General features: G+C 35.6%; 1 protein-coding gene across 3 annotated transcripts in view; it reads left to right on the forward strand.

Moving 5' to 3' along the window:
* The window catches only part of FRMD6 (FERM domain containing 6), a 131999-nt gene that overhangs the window by 77320 nt on the left and 35075 nt on the right, over positions 1-19604 (forward strand). For all 3 annotated transcript variants that reach the window (XM_027841701.1, XM_027841698.1, XM_027841705.1), the window contains 3 exons: positions 6155-6245; positions 15873-15952; positions 16552-16628. In XM_027841701.1, the coding sequence (XP_027697502.1) occupies positions 6155-6245; positions 15873-15952; positions 16552-16628 (248 nt within the window). The remainder of the gene's footprint in view (positions 1-6154; positions 6246-15872; positions 15953-16551; positions 16629-19604) is intronic.

The raw sequence follows: 19604 nt of genomic DNA on the forward strand, positions 1-19604 counted from the left end.
ATGTATAGCCGATATCAGATTGCGTGCCGTCTTGGGGAGAGAGAAGAGAAGGGAAGAAGGGAGGAAAAATATACAACTCAAAATCTTATAAAAATGAATGTTGAAAACTAAAAATAAAGAAATAATTTTTTAAAAAATAAAATAAAAGGCAGAGATCTAAAAAAAAGAAAAAGGAATGTTCTAATATGACAAGAAAGCTGAGGTATGGTGGTGAAGTCAAGAGAGTTAGAATCAGAACTAAATGGGGGTGGGTAGTATAGGGAGATATAGTGTCCTTTTATGTACTCTTAGTTCCATCTCAGTAGCCTCTGAGTAAACAGTTCTATTCTGTAGCCAAATAGAAGACTTTTCACTATCATGCAATAAGACACTCCCCCACCCTTAGTAGTGCATGTCCAGAAACAGATTTCCACATGGTTGCATGGGCTAGAACCAGACTGGCAATATTTACACATTATACAAGGACTGACCCCCATGAGCCAACCTACTCACGCTGCACTTTAAAAAAAAAAAAAGGCAGATGATATCAAACAGCCATTATTGGTAGTGACATCTTTTGAGTAGAGACCTTAATATGTCCCCAAGTAGTTGATGTGCAGGGTCCACATCACCGAGGAGAATTTGTTTTGGTAGAGCTGAATAAATAAGATGATCTCAAAAGGGACGTACTTATTATGTTCTGTCCTGAGTGAGTACTTCCCCCAAAATAGAAGCATATTGGCCTTCCCCACCATAGGGCTTCAACTAGAGGATTTGAGGCTATGAAGTATAGGGCTGGAAGGCAGAAGATCTAGGACAGATCCTATTGACTTGAATTAGTACTTGCCCCCAAATAGGCTGAGCATATATTTGCAAGCAGGGATAGGCCTAAGTATAGTAGTCAGGTTTGGGTATTGCTATAAGAACTGAGGAATGGTTTTAGGGGTGGTAGTTAAAAATCAAGAGGATTCTTAAGAAGTGATCCACTTAGGCTATCAGGAACATTGAAATCACACTCAGGCTGAAAGAGAGCTGTTATGGGTGTGGGACAGGATTGAAGATTTGGTATTCCTATCTCTGTAGGAAATGTTACATCTGGAGAAGATTGGGAAAATCTTTTCAGTAATCTCTTGGAGGGCCCCAACCGTTGATTATCTGCTTTTTTGTCTAAGATGAGTTATACTGTAATAATCCCTGGTGGGCTAGAGCTGGGACAGGGGAATGATGACTTATGGAAAGAATATATTCCCTTGTATTTCCTTCTCACCAACTTATTCTAAGCCCAGAGAAGCTTCTGGTACATCTGACAGATGTTTTTCATGTCTGAAGGAGTAACCTACAGAGCCATGATTAGAGACCATTCAGTGAAATTACCAGTTTTCCCTAAAATCCAACTGAATACCAAAAGTGTAAGCTTACTTGGTTTTATAATAGGCGTTAGGAAGATGTAAACTTGTTTTTTTTTTAAAGTATCTTTTATTCACTTTGTATTTTAAAATATGTATTTCACGTCCCTCTTTCAAGGACCACTATTAGAATAGAACAACTATAGACCACTAATAGAAATAGAACAACTATTTTTCAAGGGTTAGAGATACTCTCTTTAGGTTGTGTGCTCTGGGAAGATCTACATGAAAAGGCACTGCCCTACTTTGCCTCATGGAAAACTCCAAGAGTTCTTAATTTAGAGTCTATGAACTTGGTTTTTAAAAAATATTTTGATAGCTATGTTTCAATAGTAATTGTCTTTCTTTGTAATCCTGTGTATTTTATTTATGCATTTAAAAAGATTATTGTGATAAGAGGTCAAGAAGTTTTTTCAGACTGCCACACAAAGATTAAGAACCTCTCCTCAGTCATGTAGTATAGGAAGATTCTTTTACATGAAATTTCATAGGGTTTCTTGCCAGGGCTTCCCCATGATGCTAGAAACTTGAACTTGTTTTCATTCAATAAAAATTCTTTTTGGTATCATAGTTTCAAAGTTCTTGTGCTTCTGTGATTTCAATCCAAGCCCTCTGCTGGCACATGCTACTTTTGTGAAATAATTTCTCCTTCCATTTCCTCATTTCTTCCCAAATTCCTTTTTACCTCTTTTTCTTTATTCCTGTAAACCAACAGAACTGAGAACATAGCCATACCCAGACCATGGGGCTTTTATTTAATTCCTGTGACCCTGAAAAACTGTTGAAATGTCTTAAGAGACACTTCTCTCTTTTTTCCCCTTTTGCAAGATTGCAGGATCACAGATTTAAAGCCATAAAGTATCTTAGAATCCACCTCACCCAAACGCCTCATTTTACAGATGAAGAAACTAAGTCTCTGAAACATGACATGACTTGCTAAAGGTCACACAGAACTTAGGGAACTTGCTCAAAGTTTCAGAGGTGGGATTTGAACCTAGATCCTTTGACTGCAAATCTAGACGTCTTTCAATTATACTATAGTGCTGTTAAAATTATTGATTCTCTATTAGAATTCATCCTTGGTTAGTTAGCCCCTTCCAGTTACTCGAATGTATTCGCCTTTTTATGTTTCTTTTCAGTCTTATGTATGTATTTCAGATGTTCTGCTTAGCTCCTGTATTTTTCATCAAGAATGCATGAAAGTACTTTATTCTATTAAAGATCCATTTTTCCTTCTGTAGTCAGTTTTTCAGGAATAACTCATTGTTGGTTGTAAGCCTTTATCTTTAGAAAGCGATATTCCAAGATTTTCTGTTTAGTAGTTATTAATGAGCGTTATGTAATTCTCACTCTTGTTTCTTAGTACTTGAACTCTTTATGGTTTTGGTTGTTTTTTATTTGTAATTTTTTAGATGATTGGTGGATTCTTTGTATTTTTAACTTTTCCTTCTGTTCCAAATAGATATAGACAGTGGTCTTTTGAGATTTATTGATTTATAGTGTACAGATTTTTTTGTTTAGTTATGGTTTTCGGGAAAACCAATGATCCTAAATTCTCTGCCTGAGCTGCTTTTTCAAGTTACTTGTTTCAGATAGCAGATAACTTACAGTTTCTTCTTCTCTATCTTTTGACTTTGTTCTATTTTTCTTCTTTTCTCATAAACTTATTGAATTTTGTTTCCTCCATTCTTTTTTTCAGAAAATCTTTACTCGGCCAAAGTTCTCTATCTTTTCTAAGCTATTTATTCTCTTTGCAATTTTTTATTTATGAATTGTGATTTTGTTTACAATTTTATATTGTAAAAACCTCTTGTTTTAATTTTTTAAAGCCACTCTGGAATTTCTTGGCAAGTCAGCAAACATTTATCAAGTGTTTGCCATTGGTCAGGACTGTGGTAAGTGTAAGAGTACAAATACAAGCAAAAAGACAGTACCTGCCTTCAAGGAGCTTACTTTCAGACAGGTCAGACAACACACAAAAAGGGACTGAAAAGTTGGTGGGGAAGGTACCTAGATAGGGGAATGGTGGAAAAGTCCAAAGAGTCAGGTTTAGAGCAGGGATAGGAGTGAAGAAGTCAGCATGGCTAGTCTGAGATCATCATCAAAATGGAGTTTCTGTGAGGAATTAAAAAATGAGAGGAGGGAGCTTAAGAGAAGGGGGAATCCTTAATAGTGAGAAGAGCCTTTTTTTATTTATTTTTTTAGTCTCTACTTGTAGTTTTCATGAGGTAGCTCTATTTTTCTCTCTGCTCCATAGGGTTCTCTTTACCACAATATATCTTTATTGTGTTGTTTTTTTTGTTCAATTATATTTTCAATCTCTGTTCTTGGTTTGAGATTTTGTTCCCTGGTCCTTGGGTAGGGTTTTTTGTTTGTTTATTTTGGACCAAAAGGTCCTGGCCCTTCTATAGTATAGATGTCACTGTGATTTGACTATCCAGATAACATGGCTGTTATTTCCTCACTTTCTGTCTCAATTCCTGGCTACTGTTTTCCATTTTCTGCTGGTACATTATGATTTCTGGCCTTGGCTGGAGTCTGTCATCTTATCTTTGCACAATAAACTAATTGGGAGTTGTTTCTACCTCATACTGTAGCTCTGACAGGCCTTAGGGGGGTGCCAGAAATCATACTGATCCAAGGTCTCTTGCCCAGCACCCCTGGCCCAGGTGCCAGCTTGCTCTTTACACAGTGACCTATGTGGGCTGGTTTGGTTCTCATTTCTTTTCTGACAAGTTAAGGATGAGTTTTGCTTCAGGTTCCCAATTAATAGAGATTGTGCTAATTTGCCATCTCCACCGTTCAGAACACTCTGTGATTTCAGGTCCATTTGTGGGAACTTGCACTAACTTCCCTGGCCCATCCTTCTGCCATTCTCTGCCAACTTCTACATTTACCTGAGTGCATACCGACTTCCCTGGTGCAACCCCTGTCCTAGTGTCTGCAGGCCAACTATCTTTTTTTGTGTACCTCTCCACTAGATGGATGATTTTCTATTTCTTAAAATTTCTTCAGCAATCTTTCTTTCTAAATCTTTGCTAGGCTTTATGTTAAAAAATTAAGCTTTGTTATGACATTTCATATACTCTCCTCAAACAAATGTTTTATAGATGACTTTTTCTAAAAGTTTGGTTGAATACAATTTTTATGAGACTGCATCCAGAGTAGTCTTCATGTGTCAAAAAGAGTCAAGCTTTCTTAAGTATATTCTACAGCAGACTACATTTTTACCATAAAAGGAATGACCAGAGGATATAAAGAATACAATATTCTACTGTTCTTGTTTGTTGACTATAAAAAAAAAATTTGATTTGGTGGAACAAAATGCTTCCCTGAAGGCTCTGTTCCAAGAAGGCATCTCCCACGCATATATCAAAATAATAAACATAATTCCTAAAAAGATAACACAATACAGAGCTTTTGTTCAGCAGCACTCTGATTATAAACATGTACTCTCCAAACATGTTTTCTATGGTCATAGATGAGATCCAGTACAGAGTTAATAAATCAATAAAATATTTTTTTTAAGTTTCTGTTATGTGCCAGACATTGTTCTGGGCACTGGGGTTTAAGTTGGAGAGAGATTTCCTGTAGATGGCCAGATCTTCTAAATACTTCTGTCTGCATATGACATCATGTTAAATCTTAAAAGTGGAATGTATTATTTTGTAGAATCTTGTACATCAGTAGTTTCAGGCTCAAATAGAAATCCTGATTGGATGCATATTGACTTAGAAAACCATAAAATAACATTATCTGTGTTGCACTGTGTTTTTATTTATTTTGTTAAATAAACATTACCTTTATCTTAAAATATATCTAAAGAGTTAAATATATTTAGAACTTTTTTAAGTAAGTTTTATTTCTTCTGTGATATTTTATTCATAATTTGCTTTGACCTGTATTATTACAACATTTTTTATGTGGCTAGATGAAGTCAAGGCTGCCCAGAATAAAGTGAAGTTTAACATGTTCATTCAACTGAACTAACAAGCCATAATTAAAAAATTGAAAATAATTTTTTCTTCTCTGCCCTTAAAGTATTTCCTTACTATTGCTAACTCTACAAGATCTCATCCATGTTAGGTGCTGGTCATTTAAAAGACGTGATATACATCATGCTTTCTATTTTTAACAAACTCCTTTATGTGGTAAATGGTATTTTAGAGGCTGTCTTTGCTTAAAAGAATAGTTATCTAGTTTATAGTCATAGTAATAAGGGTAGACATTTTGAGCATCTCAAAAAGGTTTTCTGCAATGTTATTTGGGAGTAAGGCTTTGCCTACATGTCACGAAATTTATTAATTTTGTGTAAGATTTTTAATAGTATTCATTTTAACATGCTGTTTTCTGTGTTTTCTATGGGGCAGCTAGATGGCAGTAGTCGAGTGCTGTACCTGGAGTCAGAAAGACTCATCTTCCTGAATTAAAATCTGGCCTCAAATATTAACTGTGTAACCTTGGGCAAGTCACTTAACTCTGTTTGCCTTGGTTTCCTCATGTGTACAATTAGCTGGTGAAGAAAATGGCAAACCACTCCAGTATCTTTGCCAAGAAAACCCCAAATGAGGTCATGAAGAGTCAATTACAACTCAAAAACAACTGAACAACAAATTATTGTGTTTTCCGGATAACACAGTTAAAGATTAGATAATTTCTACAAAGCAACAGAAGTTTTCTAGTGTCAACTTGACCTACAGGCATATGTAGGATTCACTCTTATGAATTTGACTCAGTTTTTAATCTTAGGTTTTCACTTTTTCCTACAGGTTAAAGTACTCTGTCATCAGTTACTTGTTCAAGTGTGTGATTTGTTGAGGCTAAAAGATTGCCATCTCTTTGGACTCAGTGTCATACAGAGTAAGTTTCCATCCTAAACAATGGATCTATTGATTACTTATAATTTATTTTTTAATCTAGTGTACTGTTATAAAATTGTGTTTTTAGAAGTGTTCAGTATTGGATTTGGTAAATAATTACCAGTTCAGAAATCTAAGTTTTTTGACCCCTAATGACTGAATTTCTTGGGAGACTTAAGTTTTAGGATGAGAGATCAACTATTAATCTGAAAATAAAAGCTAATTACTAGATAAGTGTGCCTACTTACATCTAATATTTTATTTTTTAATAAATAGTCATTTTGCTTTTGAGTTTTATCTGGGCTACAGTTGTAAATGGACAGCTGGGTGTGGTGCATTGGAGAGAGGTCAGGCCTAGAGTCAGGAAGACTAGTCTTCCTTAGTTCAAATTTGGCCTCAGACACTTACTAACTGTGTGACCATAGGCAAGTCATTTAATCGTGTTTGCCTCAGTTTCCTCATCTGTAAAATGAGCTGGAAAAGAAAATGGCAAACCACACCAGTATCTTTCCCAAGAAAACTCCAAATGGGGTCATGAGGAGTAAGACATGACTGAAAACCACTGAACAACAACTGTAAATACAAAATTTTTATAGTTTAATTTTATTTTTATTTTTAAAAATACTCAAGAGGAAATAGATTCCTTTATTCTCTCTGAAGTTTTTTTAAATCATGCATAACAGCAAATTATACCATTATTCAAATATTTTAGGTTTTTTCCTCAGCTGGACAATACTAACATACTTTGGATATATAAGGCTAATTTTTCATTTGTAATTTATATAGCATATATTATCATTGGAGTATGTAAATTCCATTGCACGTGTTTGTGGAAGAGTAGAACAGAGGGTTCAATCTTCTTTTTGTATACTTCTCCAGGGATATTTATTATTCTTGGTCCTTTCCTAGAGTCATTCCCAATTGACTTTCCATTTTGAAATTACTTTGAAAAATTTTGCCAATTCACGCTGTCCATTAGCATGCTGAGACTTTTTTTTTTTAAAAAATACTTCATTGTTTATCATATGGATACATGTAGAGTAAATATGTCTGATTCAGTGATTTTGAATCATAAGACATGGATATATGCAAATTGGCTCCAACATCATGGTCTGGGATAAGACACTAACCCTCTCTGGACTTCAGTTTTCTTATGAAATGAGGGGATTGGATTAGGTGATCTATAAGGAACCTTCAAGATCTTAAATTGGTATGATTCTATCAGTCTAACCACTCTGAACCTCAGTTTTCTTATCTGTTTTTAATGGGTGGGAAAACACGATGGTACTTATATTACTCACCTTAGAGTTGCTATGGGGCTCAAGTTTGATAATGCATATGTAGCATCCACTTTGGTATACTCTCCCAAATTGGCATTCCTGCTCATGGTTTGGAGCCTCAAAGAGTGAAATCTCAGGTTTCCTGTGGCTGACCATGGCCCACTTCAGGCCTCCACCAGTATGAATCCCATTAACAATCTGCCTGTAAACTCAATTAGATTTTAAATAAAGGTATTTACTCAAATGTCATAACAAGAATAGTAGTTCTAAAACATCCTCCTTGTAAGCCTAAGGCAAATACCACTTCTAAGTACATACTATGAGGGGTACAAAGAACAAAATGTGGTCCCTGTGCTTATGAAATGAAAACTAACCATGGGCAGTTTTTTTCAAGGTTTCCAACAGAATACTCTTTTCTTCTGAAATTTGTTACGAGGACAGAAGAATGTGTACTTATAATAGTGATGTTTAGAAGCCATTCCCCAGTCAGTTAAGTGGTCAAAGAATATGAATAAGCAGTTTTCAAATGAAACACTTTGAACCATCAACAACTGTGTGGAAAAAAAATGCTCCAAATCACTAATAAAAGAAATGGAAACCCACTCTGAGTTTATACCTTAGCCAGCAATTATTTATTAAGCTCTTATTTTGTGCCAGGTACAATGCTAGGTTCTGGAGATCCAAAAAAAAAAAAAAAGTGAAAAAATGTCCCAACTCTCAAGGAGCTCACATACTAATCAGGGAGACAGGGAAGGCTTGCTACATAAGAAGGTGGGATTTGTGCTGAGTCTTGAAGTATGCCATTGAAATCAGGAGGAAGAAATGAAGGAAAGCATTCCAAATATAATCAATGAAAAGGCACAGTCAGGAAAGCATCTTGTTTGAGGAACAAGGCCAGTGTAGCTGCATCATAGAGTATGTGGAGATGGTGGAGGGGTGGGGAGGGAGGGCAGAGTGTAAGAAGACTTGAAAGGTAGGAAAGGATCGGTTAGAGAAAGACTTCAAAAGCCAAATAGAATTTTTTATTTTAGAGATAATAGTGAACCACTGGAGTATTGATTAAGGAGGTGATAAGGAGAGCCCTGGAGCCCTTTACTTTAGAAAAATCACTTTGCTAGCTTAGTGAAAGATGGATTAGAATGGGAGAAGACTTGAGACAGTGAAATCAACATGAGTCAAGACATGAGATGATGAGGGCCTGCACCAGCATGGTAGCTATGAGACTATAAAATGTTATGAAGCTGAAAATGTCAAGACTTCACAACAGATCAATATGGGTGGTGAATGTGAGTCAGAAGTAAAGAATGATGCCAAGATTTCAAGCCTGTATGACTGGGAGGATGGCGGTGTCCTCGTCAGTAATAGAAAAGTTGGAAGATGCTATTGTGAACATGTTGAATTTGAGAAGCCTATAGGACATCCAGTTCAAGATGTCCAATAGGCAGTTGAATTTATGGGACTGGATCTTAAAAGAAAGATTAGAGCTGGACATATAGATCTAGGAATCTGCATAAAAGTGATATTTGAATCCATGGAAGTTGATGCGATCACAAAGTAAACCAGTGGAGGAAGAACAAAAGACAGAGCATTAGGAAATGTACAAGTTGGTATGATCTCAATAAAGATCCAGCAAAACAATCTCCTGATTGAAGAACAGTTACCTACGACATTGGCAAAGATGATAAAAGAAGAAAATGGCAATTCTTGTAGAGGCTGAGGCAAGACAGGTACAATAATGTAGTCTGGCGGGAACTATGAATTCATTTAGCCATTGTGGAAAACTTTTTCAAATAATAATAATTATTACTATTATATATCAGTATCATAATATTATAAACGGCTAATATTATATATTATAAACATAGACCTTCCTAGGAATAGTTTTGTGCTCTTCAGCACAAGAGTGGAGGACTAGACATTTTCTTTGATTCCCATGTCTCCAAAACAGAAATTATGCATCAAAGATAAAGCAACTTCAGCTATGTCCGTAGTCTAGAACCAGACCTACACAACTTGGCAATAGGTAAGAGCCAAAATTAAAATAGGCTAAACTTCTTTGGGCCACAGACAGGATTTTAGTGGCTCACTTTCCAAGTAAAGATATAATTAATGATTAAACTATTTCTCAAAAACACTTTTTTTATTGAGACATAATCCAGAAACTGCAATCAGCAAACACTTATTTATGAAATCACCTTTAGTGAAAGACTTCCCAGCAGCAGCAATTTCTTTAGAAATCTGAAAACTAACCTTAGTAGCCACTTCATTTTCTGAGTTCACTTTCTTGAAAAACCATTGTTCCCAACTGAGATTTTTCAACAATTTGGACACTTTAATTTGTTTTTCGTTGGTGTACAACCTGCTTAAGTCAGATTGTTTTGATTCAAAATAGCAATGAAGATTATATTCCTTTGGAATGGCTATTACTTCTTGGCAAACAAGGCACAATATTTTGTCTCTCATGTAAGTAAACAAGTATCTATTTGTCCACTCTGGATTAAACCCTCTAGGTTCTCATTCGATCTTCCGTTTCTTTTTATTACCCATTTTACAAAGTCACCCCAAAAACTTTAATTTTAGATCCAAAAAATCTCCACAGCAACTGCTCACATACAAAGAAATACTGAAGTGAGTGTCTGACCTCAGAGAGAGAGAGCACCAGACACTGATGTAATTTGGAGAGCAGCAGCATAGTGAGGGAGGGGAAGAAGAGTTCGTGTTGTTGCCACTCATTGCATAGCAGGCATCAGCTGCGTTGACACCTGGCTGCACTCACTTTGTCCCTTTTTGATGCCATTAACAACCAAAAAACACAGCAAAAAGAAATGACTTTCACTCCTCTCAGACCAGAGATAGATGGACGATGGTTGATTGCTACAGGAGAGAGTGCACAGTGGCAACTACCCACCAAGTTATGTGACAGACACAAAAGGAAGGTGGTTGAGTGGGCATGGACAAAGCACTCGTTACATCTTTACTTTATTTTACATTCTCTACATTTTTTGTGGGCTGCCTGAAATCCTTTAGTGGGCCACAAGCCGCCCACAGACTGTATGTTGTGCAGGCCTCTTCTAAGACATACAAAGAGTTAAAAAAAACAAAAACAAAAACAAAACAACACTTGACACTGACCCTGAGCTCACTCAACATCCCACCTGTGCTACCAGCAGTAAGACCCAAGAACCCTATATAGGCTTACAACAAAACCCATTTCTATACCTTGGTCCCTCCTTCCTCTTTCCAGTTCTACAGAGACTCTGGCTCCAGGCTGTGGAAGTTTGCCCAGGCTTCAGCAGTTAGCCAGTGTGACCACAGCCCTTCAGGAGCAAAAGCCGGATGAGGGCCACAAACCCATAGCAATCGTGCTGTGAAGCTTTGAATTGGTGGTGCTGCAGCAAACAACTCTGTACTAGCAGTAGGGATGAGAGCTATTGGTACTGAGGTATACAATCTTGCAACACAAATGTTGCAGGTCACTGAAGTGTTAGTGCTGGGTCAGCTAAGGAACATAGGAAACAGAACAGGACACTGTATGTATGATAGGTAGACAAGGGGAAACTGAGCATTACTCCGCAGTGGCTGAAGGGGAAAAGCAGAGCATCCAGCTGGAGTCGGTTTTGACCACCCAAAAGTGACTTAGAGTAGAGCTGTGTCCAGTGAACCATGGATTGCCCATTAGAGGAGGAGGCTGAGATGCTTTGAAATCTAGTTTCACCATCAGAGGGGAGTCAGAGACAGAAAGTGAAGCCATAGGGAAAATAAAGGTGTGGGGTGGGAGACTTAAATTACCAAATATCTCAGGAGGAGGGAAACTCAAGACCTGGAACGTAAACAGATAAATCAATAGGAAAAAGAGTAACATTACAAGGAAATATGGTCTTCCAGATCTAGTAAAGGAGTTTAGGGATCTGGGAATAAATATTGCAAAACAGAGGAAATGATTCAATACTTGGTGAAACAGAGGACCCTGTGGAATTTGAGAACACATAACCACAACAGGCTTTTCCTGAATGGTTGAAAAGAGAAATGAGGGCTTAGATTCTTAAAATCTAGCCAGTGCTTAGATTCTTATAATCTAGCCACTGCTTAGATTCTTATAATCTAGCCACTGCTGGGATTCTTTTAATCTAGTCACTGCTCAGATTCTTAAAATCTAGACTAATGTTCAGACTCCTTAAGAGTCTGCCCAATATGATGGATGTTCTAATAAACCTTGTCTTTGGCTGAAAAAAAAAAAAGAAATGAGAATTTTGAAAGCAAAATTTATGGACTGCATAGCACATAGAATGGGCAAAATTTAAAAAAAAAATAGAATCTGTGATGGCAGGTCTCACCAAGGACACAAAAGAGACAATAGTAATTTGGGAATGCAAATATAAAGTGAACAACAAAGAAAAAAAGAAGCAAAAACCAGTAACATTAAAAAAAAATATGCTGTCTGTGTAAGCAAACTCTACTGATTTTCAAGACAGGATGCTAATAGAAAACCTAAGGATCATAGGTCTCCCAGAAGAATACAACAGGTAGCTTAACACTGTAATATAGGAAATAATATAAAAGAACTACCTAGAATTTCTGAACATTTAAAATGAAATACTGATTGAAATAATTTAATTTCTTCAGATCATCTGCAAGAAAAGCAAAAACAAAAAACAAGAATACATACTCCAAGACATATAGTGGTTAAATTTGATCATTCAAAAACAAGTTCTTTCTTCCTTCCTTTCTATCTGACTTTATTAATTTTAATATTTTTTGTATTACACAAAAAAATTTTAACATTTGGTTTTCTAAAAATTTGAGTTTCAAATTCTTTCCCTCTTCTCTCCACTCTCATTGAAAAGGTAAACAATTTGATATATGTTATACATATGCAGTCATGCAAAATTTATTTCCATATTAGTAATGTGAAAGAAAACAGATGAAAGGTCAGGGAGAACAAGAAAAAGAAATTTTTAAAAATGTTTACTTGAATATCCATTCAGACTTCATCTATTATTTCCCTTAATCCTGTCCTGCCCCCCCCCATTTATTCTATTCTTTCTTTTGACCCTGTCCCTCCTCAGAAGTATTTGTTTCTGATTACCCCCTTTCCCAGTCTGCCCTCCTCTCTATCATCCCCCTACTCTCTTGTCGCCTTCCTCTCCTATTTTCCTGTAGAGTAAGACAGATTTCCGTACCCAATTGAGTATGTATGTTATACCCTCCTTAAGTCAAATCCTATGAGAATAAGATTCACTCATTTTCTCTCACCTTGCCCCGGTTCTCCTCTACTGTAAGAACCTTTTCTTTTCTGTTTTGTTTTTTTTTGGTGAGATAATTTACCCCGTTCTACCTTTCCCTTTCTCCTTCTATTATAATCCTCTCTCACCCCTTAATTTTATTCTCCAGATATGACCCCTTCATCTTTAACTCACCCTGTACCCTCTATCTATCTATCTCTCTATCTCTCTATCCATCTATGTATCTCTCTCTCTCTATATATATATATATACATACATATAATTTTTTCCCTCCAACTACCCTAATACTGACAAAGGTCTCATGAGTTACAAGTATCGTCTTTCCATGCAGGAATGTAAACAGTTCAACCTTAATAAGTCTCTTACGATTTCTCGTTCCTGTTTACCTCTTCATTTTCCACTTGAGTCTTGTATTGGAAAGTCAGATTTTCTATTCAGCTCTGGTCTTTTCATCAAGAATGCTTGAAAGTCCTCAGTTTCACTGAATGAACATTTTTTTCCCCTGAAGATTTATACTCGCTTTTGCTGGGTAGGTGATTCTTGGTTGTAATCCTATCTCCTTAGCCCTCCGGAATATTATATTCCATGCCCTGCGGTCCCTTAATGTAGAAGCTGCTAAATCTTGTGTTAGCCTGATTGTGTTTCCACAATACTTGAATTGTTTCTTTCTGGCTGCTTGCAATATTTTCTTCTTGACCTGGGAACTCTGGAATTTGGCTACAATATTCCTAGGAGTTTTCGTTTGGGGATCTCTTTCAGGAGGAGATCGGTGGATTCTTTCAGTTTCTATTTTGCCCTCTAGTTCTAAAATATCAGGGCAGTTTTCCTGGATAATTTCTTGAAAGATGATATCTGGGCCCTTTTTTTGATCATGGCTTTCAGATAGATTGTTGGACTATTTTCCAGGTCAGTTGTTTTTCCAATGAGATATTTCACATTGTTTTCTAATTTTTCATTCTTTTGGATTTGTTTTACAGTGTCTTGATTTCTCATAAAGTCACTAGCTTCCAATTGCTCTATTCTAATTTTTAAGGAAGTGTTTTCTTTAGGAATCTTCTGTCCAATTTTGCTCTTTAGGGCATTCTTTTCTTCATTGGCTTTTTGGACCTCTTTTGCCATTTGGGTTAGGCTATTTTTTAAGGTGTTATTTTATTAAGTATTTTTTTGGGTCTCCTTTAGCAAGCTGTTAACTTGCTTTTCATGATTTTCTTGCATCACTTTCATTTCTCTTCCCAGTTTTACCTCTACTTCTCTTACCTGCTTCTCAAAATCCCTTTTGAGTGCTTCCAAGGCCTGGGACTGATTCATATTTTTCTTGGAAGTTTTGGATGTAGGAGCTTTGACTTTGTTTTCTTCTTCTGGTTGTATGTTTTGATCTTCTTTGTCACCAAAGTAAGATAATATAGTCTGACTCTTTTTGCGCTGCTTGCTCATGATCCCAACCAATTACTTGAGTTTTAAACTCTTTGTTAAGGTAAGAGTCTGTTTTCAATGTGGAGAATGTACTGTTCAAAGCTTCGGGGGTTTGTACAGCTGTTTTCAGAGATACTTCTAGGGACCTGAAAAGTGTCAGTTCTTCCAAGGTGGTATGATAAGGGGTGAGGTGTTTTCTCTCCACCGCGGCAACAAGCTCCACCATGCCAGTGCTCCTCCTCGCCCTAGGACCAGTCCTCAAAACTGTGACCCAGATCCAAGCACCGGTAAAGCAAGAGATTCTTGCCTCAGCCCTGGCAAAGAGATCCTTGCGATCCCCGCTGATCAGCCACTCCATTCCCCCTCAGTCAGTGGGCTGGAAGCTCAGAAACCAGCCGCTGCCCTCGGTACGGCTGAGATCTAGCTTCTTCTCTCACCCCAGTAACAGACTTTTCCCATTGACCTTCTAAGTTGTCTTTGGCGTTTGTGAGTTGAGAAGTCTGGAAACTTCCACAGCTGCCCACGATTCAGTCCTCTGAGGCCTGCTCCAGGGTCACTGAGGCCTGCGCGCCCACACCGAACTGTGCTCCTCCCCCAGCTCTGCACAATATACCTTTCAGATCAGCCATCCAAGTTGTCTTGGGCTGGAAATTTGTTTTACTCTTTTTTTGTGGGTTCTGCTGCTTTAGAATTTGTTTAGAGCCATTTTTTGTAGGTATTTGGAGGGGTTTGGGGGAGAGCTCTAGCAAGTCACTGCTTTCCTTCCGCCATCTTGGCTCCGCCCCCCCCAAAATTCTTAAGAGAGAACTTGACAGTGTCCTTGTATCACTTCTTCTAACCACTGTGTGAATACTTGCCCTGTGTGAGTTCTCCATAAAAAGCTTTTTGGCAAGCGTCTGTTTTGCATTTGAACAACATGGCCAGCCCATTGGATTTGTGATATCTGATGAATTGATTCAGAAACTGATTCATGATGAATATAAAAGAGCAATGAAAGATTTACATGAAGTGATGCAGCATGAAATAAGGAGAGCCAAGAAAACTCTACTTAGTTACTACAGCAATGTAAATGGAGTAAACAACTACATATTTAAACATCAGATGTTAATATAATAAAATTATAAAGATCCAGCAGAACTCAAATGAAGAAATAGGAGAGGGCACCCCTAATCCTATCATTTCATGGAGGTAGGAGGTCCACAGATGTTATGCATTGCACAGAATTTCAGACCTTTTCAATGTATTGATCAGTTGTGCTGATTTTTTTTTCTCTAAAAATACTATTTGTTATAAGAGGTGGCTCTCTGGGAAAGGGAGTGGGTGGGGTATTCAGGTTAATTGTAATGGTATAAGAAACAGAAGATAGTAATATAAATGTGTTTTTAAAATTCACTTTAATTATTGATGTACCTGTTTGTACTTATATAAAAGAAAAGTAAGGAGAACTCAAAAGGTTCTGTACATTATACCAGTGTTCCTAAAATGTCTTCTCCTGTATAAAACAGAAATCCAAAATCTCATTAATGTTTTCATCTTAAGATATCTTTTAAAATATTTTAGAATAATATGAAATTATGGTACATTATTAACATGTCCCTTGAAATTAGTTTTCAATTATTATGTTGTATCTTAATTTTTTAAAATTATACTCATTTTTTCTTTACCCTCTTTCTCCTCAATTTTTTGATACAGATAATGAACATGTTTACATGGAGTTATCACAGAAACTTTATAAATACTGTCCAAAAGAATGGAAGAAAGAAGCCAGCAAGGTATGGCAATAAGAAATCACTTAAGTGAGATTATATCCATGAGTCAAATTATTTTCATTTAACTCACTGTTTCAAATTTAGCTGTTCTAAATTAGAGACAAAATAAAATAGGGCCTCCTGCAGTTGTGAATGAAAAATGGAAATGAATCATTTTAAAATTGTAAATGCCAAATGATTTAAATATCATTGGCCTGTTACTAATCTATTACTATTGATCTATTACTAATTGGTCTATTACTATTTCCGTTAATAAATGAAATTTTTGTTAACTGTCAGTGTAACAAAAAATAAACTATAAATATCATTGAAGGACATTGATTTGAGAAGATCACAGCAGATTTTAACTTTGGAGATAAGTGATATGTTAGGAATAGCAATTTATAACTTTTTTTGACTTTTTAATGTTCTGGACTTAATAGTGCATGGTGTTCATAAAGGATAATTGACTTCATACTGACAATCATCAATTCATACTATTGAGCATATAACATAAGGTGATTTTTTGATATTTTCAATTTTTGAAGCTCCTTATTTTGAAGCTCTTCTTACTTTGTTCTGCATATATCCAGATGACATATATGCATGTATATTTATTTTAGGGTATTGACCAGTTTGGTCCTCCGATGATCATTCACTTTCGGGTGCAATATTATGTGGAAAATGGAAGGTTAATAAGGTATGGAAAAACTAGTCTAGATCTTTATTTCTGTCTTTTAAAAAAAAACAATTACCTAAAATTTTCAAATGTTACCTTTAATAAGATCACTAATGAATTTATTATAATTTATTATAATTTATATTGTAATTTATTATCATTCCTATACTCCAGTTCTCAATGACAAGTCAGTCATTAGCAAGATACAGCTTTTGAAGGTGTCAGAAAAATCTCATGTTACTCTGAAGGTGGAATGCACAGAAATAAAGATTGTAATAATAGTTGTTATTTATCTTTTGCTTTACATGTTTACAAAGCATGTAGGTATATTTTTATTTGATCCTTTGAAAATGTTACCTAGCAAAAAAAATTACCTATCAATTATCATTGTGGGATAATACTTTGATTTTTAGGTTTTGCTTTCAAAATTTATAAAGTATTTAATGTATATTCTCATTTGATCCTTTTTTTAAAAAATCTATTATCATTTTAGCAAAAACAAAAATAACTTGTAAGCTATCCATCTATTCTACATGGTAGTTCCTACTGTTGTGGGATAATGCTTTGACAGGAAAGGCAAGATAAGTGCTTTTACTGTAATAAGAAAAGAATTCTGAAAATTTTTCTTCCTATTGTGATTATGATGTTGAATAATACCTGCTAGCTATTTAGTAACCACTACCAACCACTTCTCTACCACTTGCTGTTTCTTATAGATGTCATTCTATCTCCTCCCTTCATGCAGGAGACATGGAGTGCTTTTCCTTCTTACCATTATACTTAAGAATAAATTCTACCTCCTGCATACCTCTTCTACTGCTCTCTCCTCATCTTACCATTCACCAGTTGTTAGCAGACTTACTCCCCTAATTATTTTGTATTTGCTTGTATTTTATATAATGTACTAGCAGAATGTAAACCCTTTGGGGGTGAGTACTTTATATTTTTGCTTTTGTATTCCTAGCATAGTGTCTAACACATAGAAGGTGCTTTATAAATGCCTATTGATTTGAATTGAATCATATCCTTATTTTACAGATAAAGTAACTGAGCAAATCACTTCATTTTTCAGAGCCTTAAAGCCACATAGTTAGTAAATGACAGAACACAAACGTAGACACATTTCCTCATTTTAAGCCTAGTACACATTTTCTTCCCTAATGAAAATATATTTTGTCCTGTGGTAAATAAGAGCTTGAAATCAGAAGAAAAAAAAAAAACAACAGCTGGATTCAGACCTAATCTCTGATACTTGCTGTGTGATCTGAGCAAGTCATTTAATTCATATTGCTTCAGCCAACTCCCTGGGACTTAACCACTAAATGATAGATTGTGATCTGCCTTGGTGGCTCTTTGTATGATAAATTTGCTACATCAGGAAATACTACAGTAATTGCTACATCAGGAAATAATAGTTTTTCATGTATTTCTGTAAGGAAAATGATGAAGACAAATCATCTGAAGCAGTGTTATGCAAGGGAAGAAATACTAGATTTGAAGTTGGAGGACCTGGTTTCAAATACCAGCTGTTCACTACCTCTGTGACCTTGGACAAGTCATTCTCTGGGCCCAACTCTCTTGGTCTTAGCTTCCTCATGTATAAAATTTATTTTATTTTATTCTGAACTTAAAAAATAAAACAAGCATTTCCATAACATAGTAGAATAGAAGAAAAAAAAAGATTGCACATGAAACTGCAAATCTATTATGTACAACTTGTTATTCCTTTTAAATATATAATAAAGTTATCATGTTACTTTTTTCTTTTTTTTTCATCTTCCCTCTCCCTCCCCTGCCCTAGAGATAGGTACCAAATGTGTGTGTGTGTGTGTGTGTGTGTGTGTGTAAAATCATTCTGTATGTACTTCTATTTATCAGTTCTTTCTCTGGGTATTTATAATAGTCAAAAATACTTAGTTGTTCAAAGTTGTTCTTAAAACAATATTGTGGTTACTTTATACAAACAATGTGGTTCTGCTCATTTTGCTTTTCATTAGTTTGTGCAAGTCTGTTTATGTTTTTCTAAAATCATTAAGCTTATCATTTCTTATAGCACAGCAGTATTCCATCACAATCATATACTACAACTTCTTTAGCCATTCCCCAATTGATGGGCATCCCTCTAGTTTCTTCACCACCACAAAGACAGCTGCTGCTATATTTTAGAACGTATAGATTCTTTTCCTTTTTCCCTAATCATCTTTGGAAACAGACCTAGTAGTAGTATTGCTGGGTCAAAAAGTATAGACAGTTTTATAACTCTTTGGGCATAATTCCAGATTGCTCTTCAAAATGGTTGGATCAGTTTACAATTCCACCAACAGAGTGAATCAGTGTCTCAATTTTTCCACATCCTCTCCAACATTTGTCATTTTCCCCTTCGGTCATTTTAGCCAATCTGATAGGTGTAAAACACTATCTCATGGTTGTTTTAATTTGCATTTCTCTAATCAATAATGATTTAGAGAATTTTTTCGTATGGTGATAAATTGTTTTTATTTCTTCACTGTTCATATCTTTGACAGTTGGGGAATGACTCATATTCTTACAGATTTGACAAAGTTTTTTTTTAATATGTATTTGAGATAGACCTTTTTCTGAATCACAGTCTATAAATTTTCCCCCCAATTTTCTGCTTTTGTTTTGATCTTTGCTACATTTGTTTTATTTGTACAAAAACTTTTTACTTAATATAATCTAAATTATCCATTTATACTTCACACTTCTCTTTATCTCTTGCTTATTCATAAATTGTTCACCTATCCATAAGTCTGATAGGTAACATGTTTCATGTTCTTCAAGTTTTCTTGTAATGCCTCTCTTTATATCTAGGTCATGTATTCATTTTGACTTTATCTTGGTAAATGGTATAAGATAGTGGTCTATAGCCAGTTTCTGCCATACTGCTTTCCAGCTTTCCCAATAATTTTTACCTAAAACTTAAGTCTTTATACTTGTCAAACACGATTACTATAGTCATTGCTGCTATAAATTGTA

Source organism: Vombatus ursinus, unplaced genomic scaffold, assembly GCF_900497805.2.
Source record: "Vombatus ursinus unplaced genomic scaffold, bare-nosed wombat genome assembly UNPS02004746.1, whole genome shotgun sequence".
Lineage (NCBI taxonomy): Eukaryota > Metazoa > Chordata > Mammalia > Diprotodontia > Vombatidae > Vombatus > Vombatus ursinus.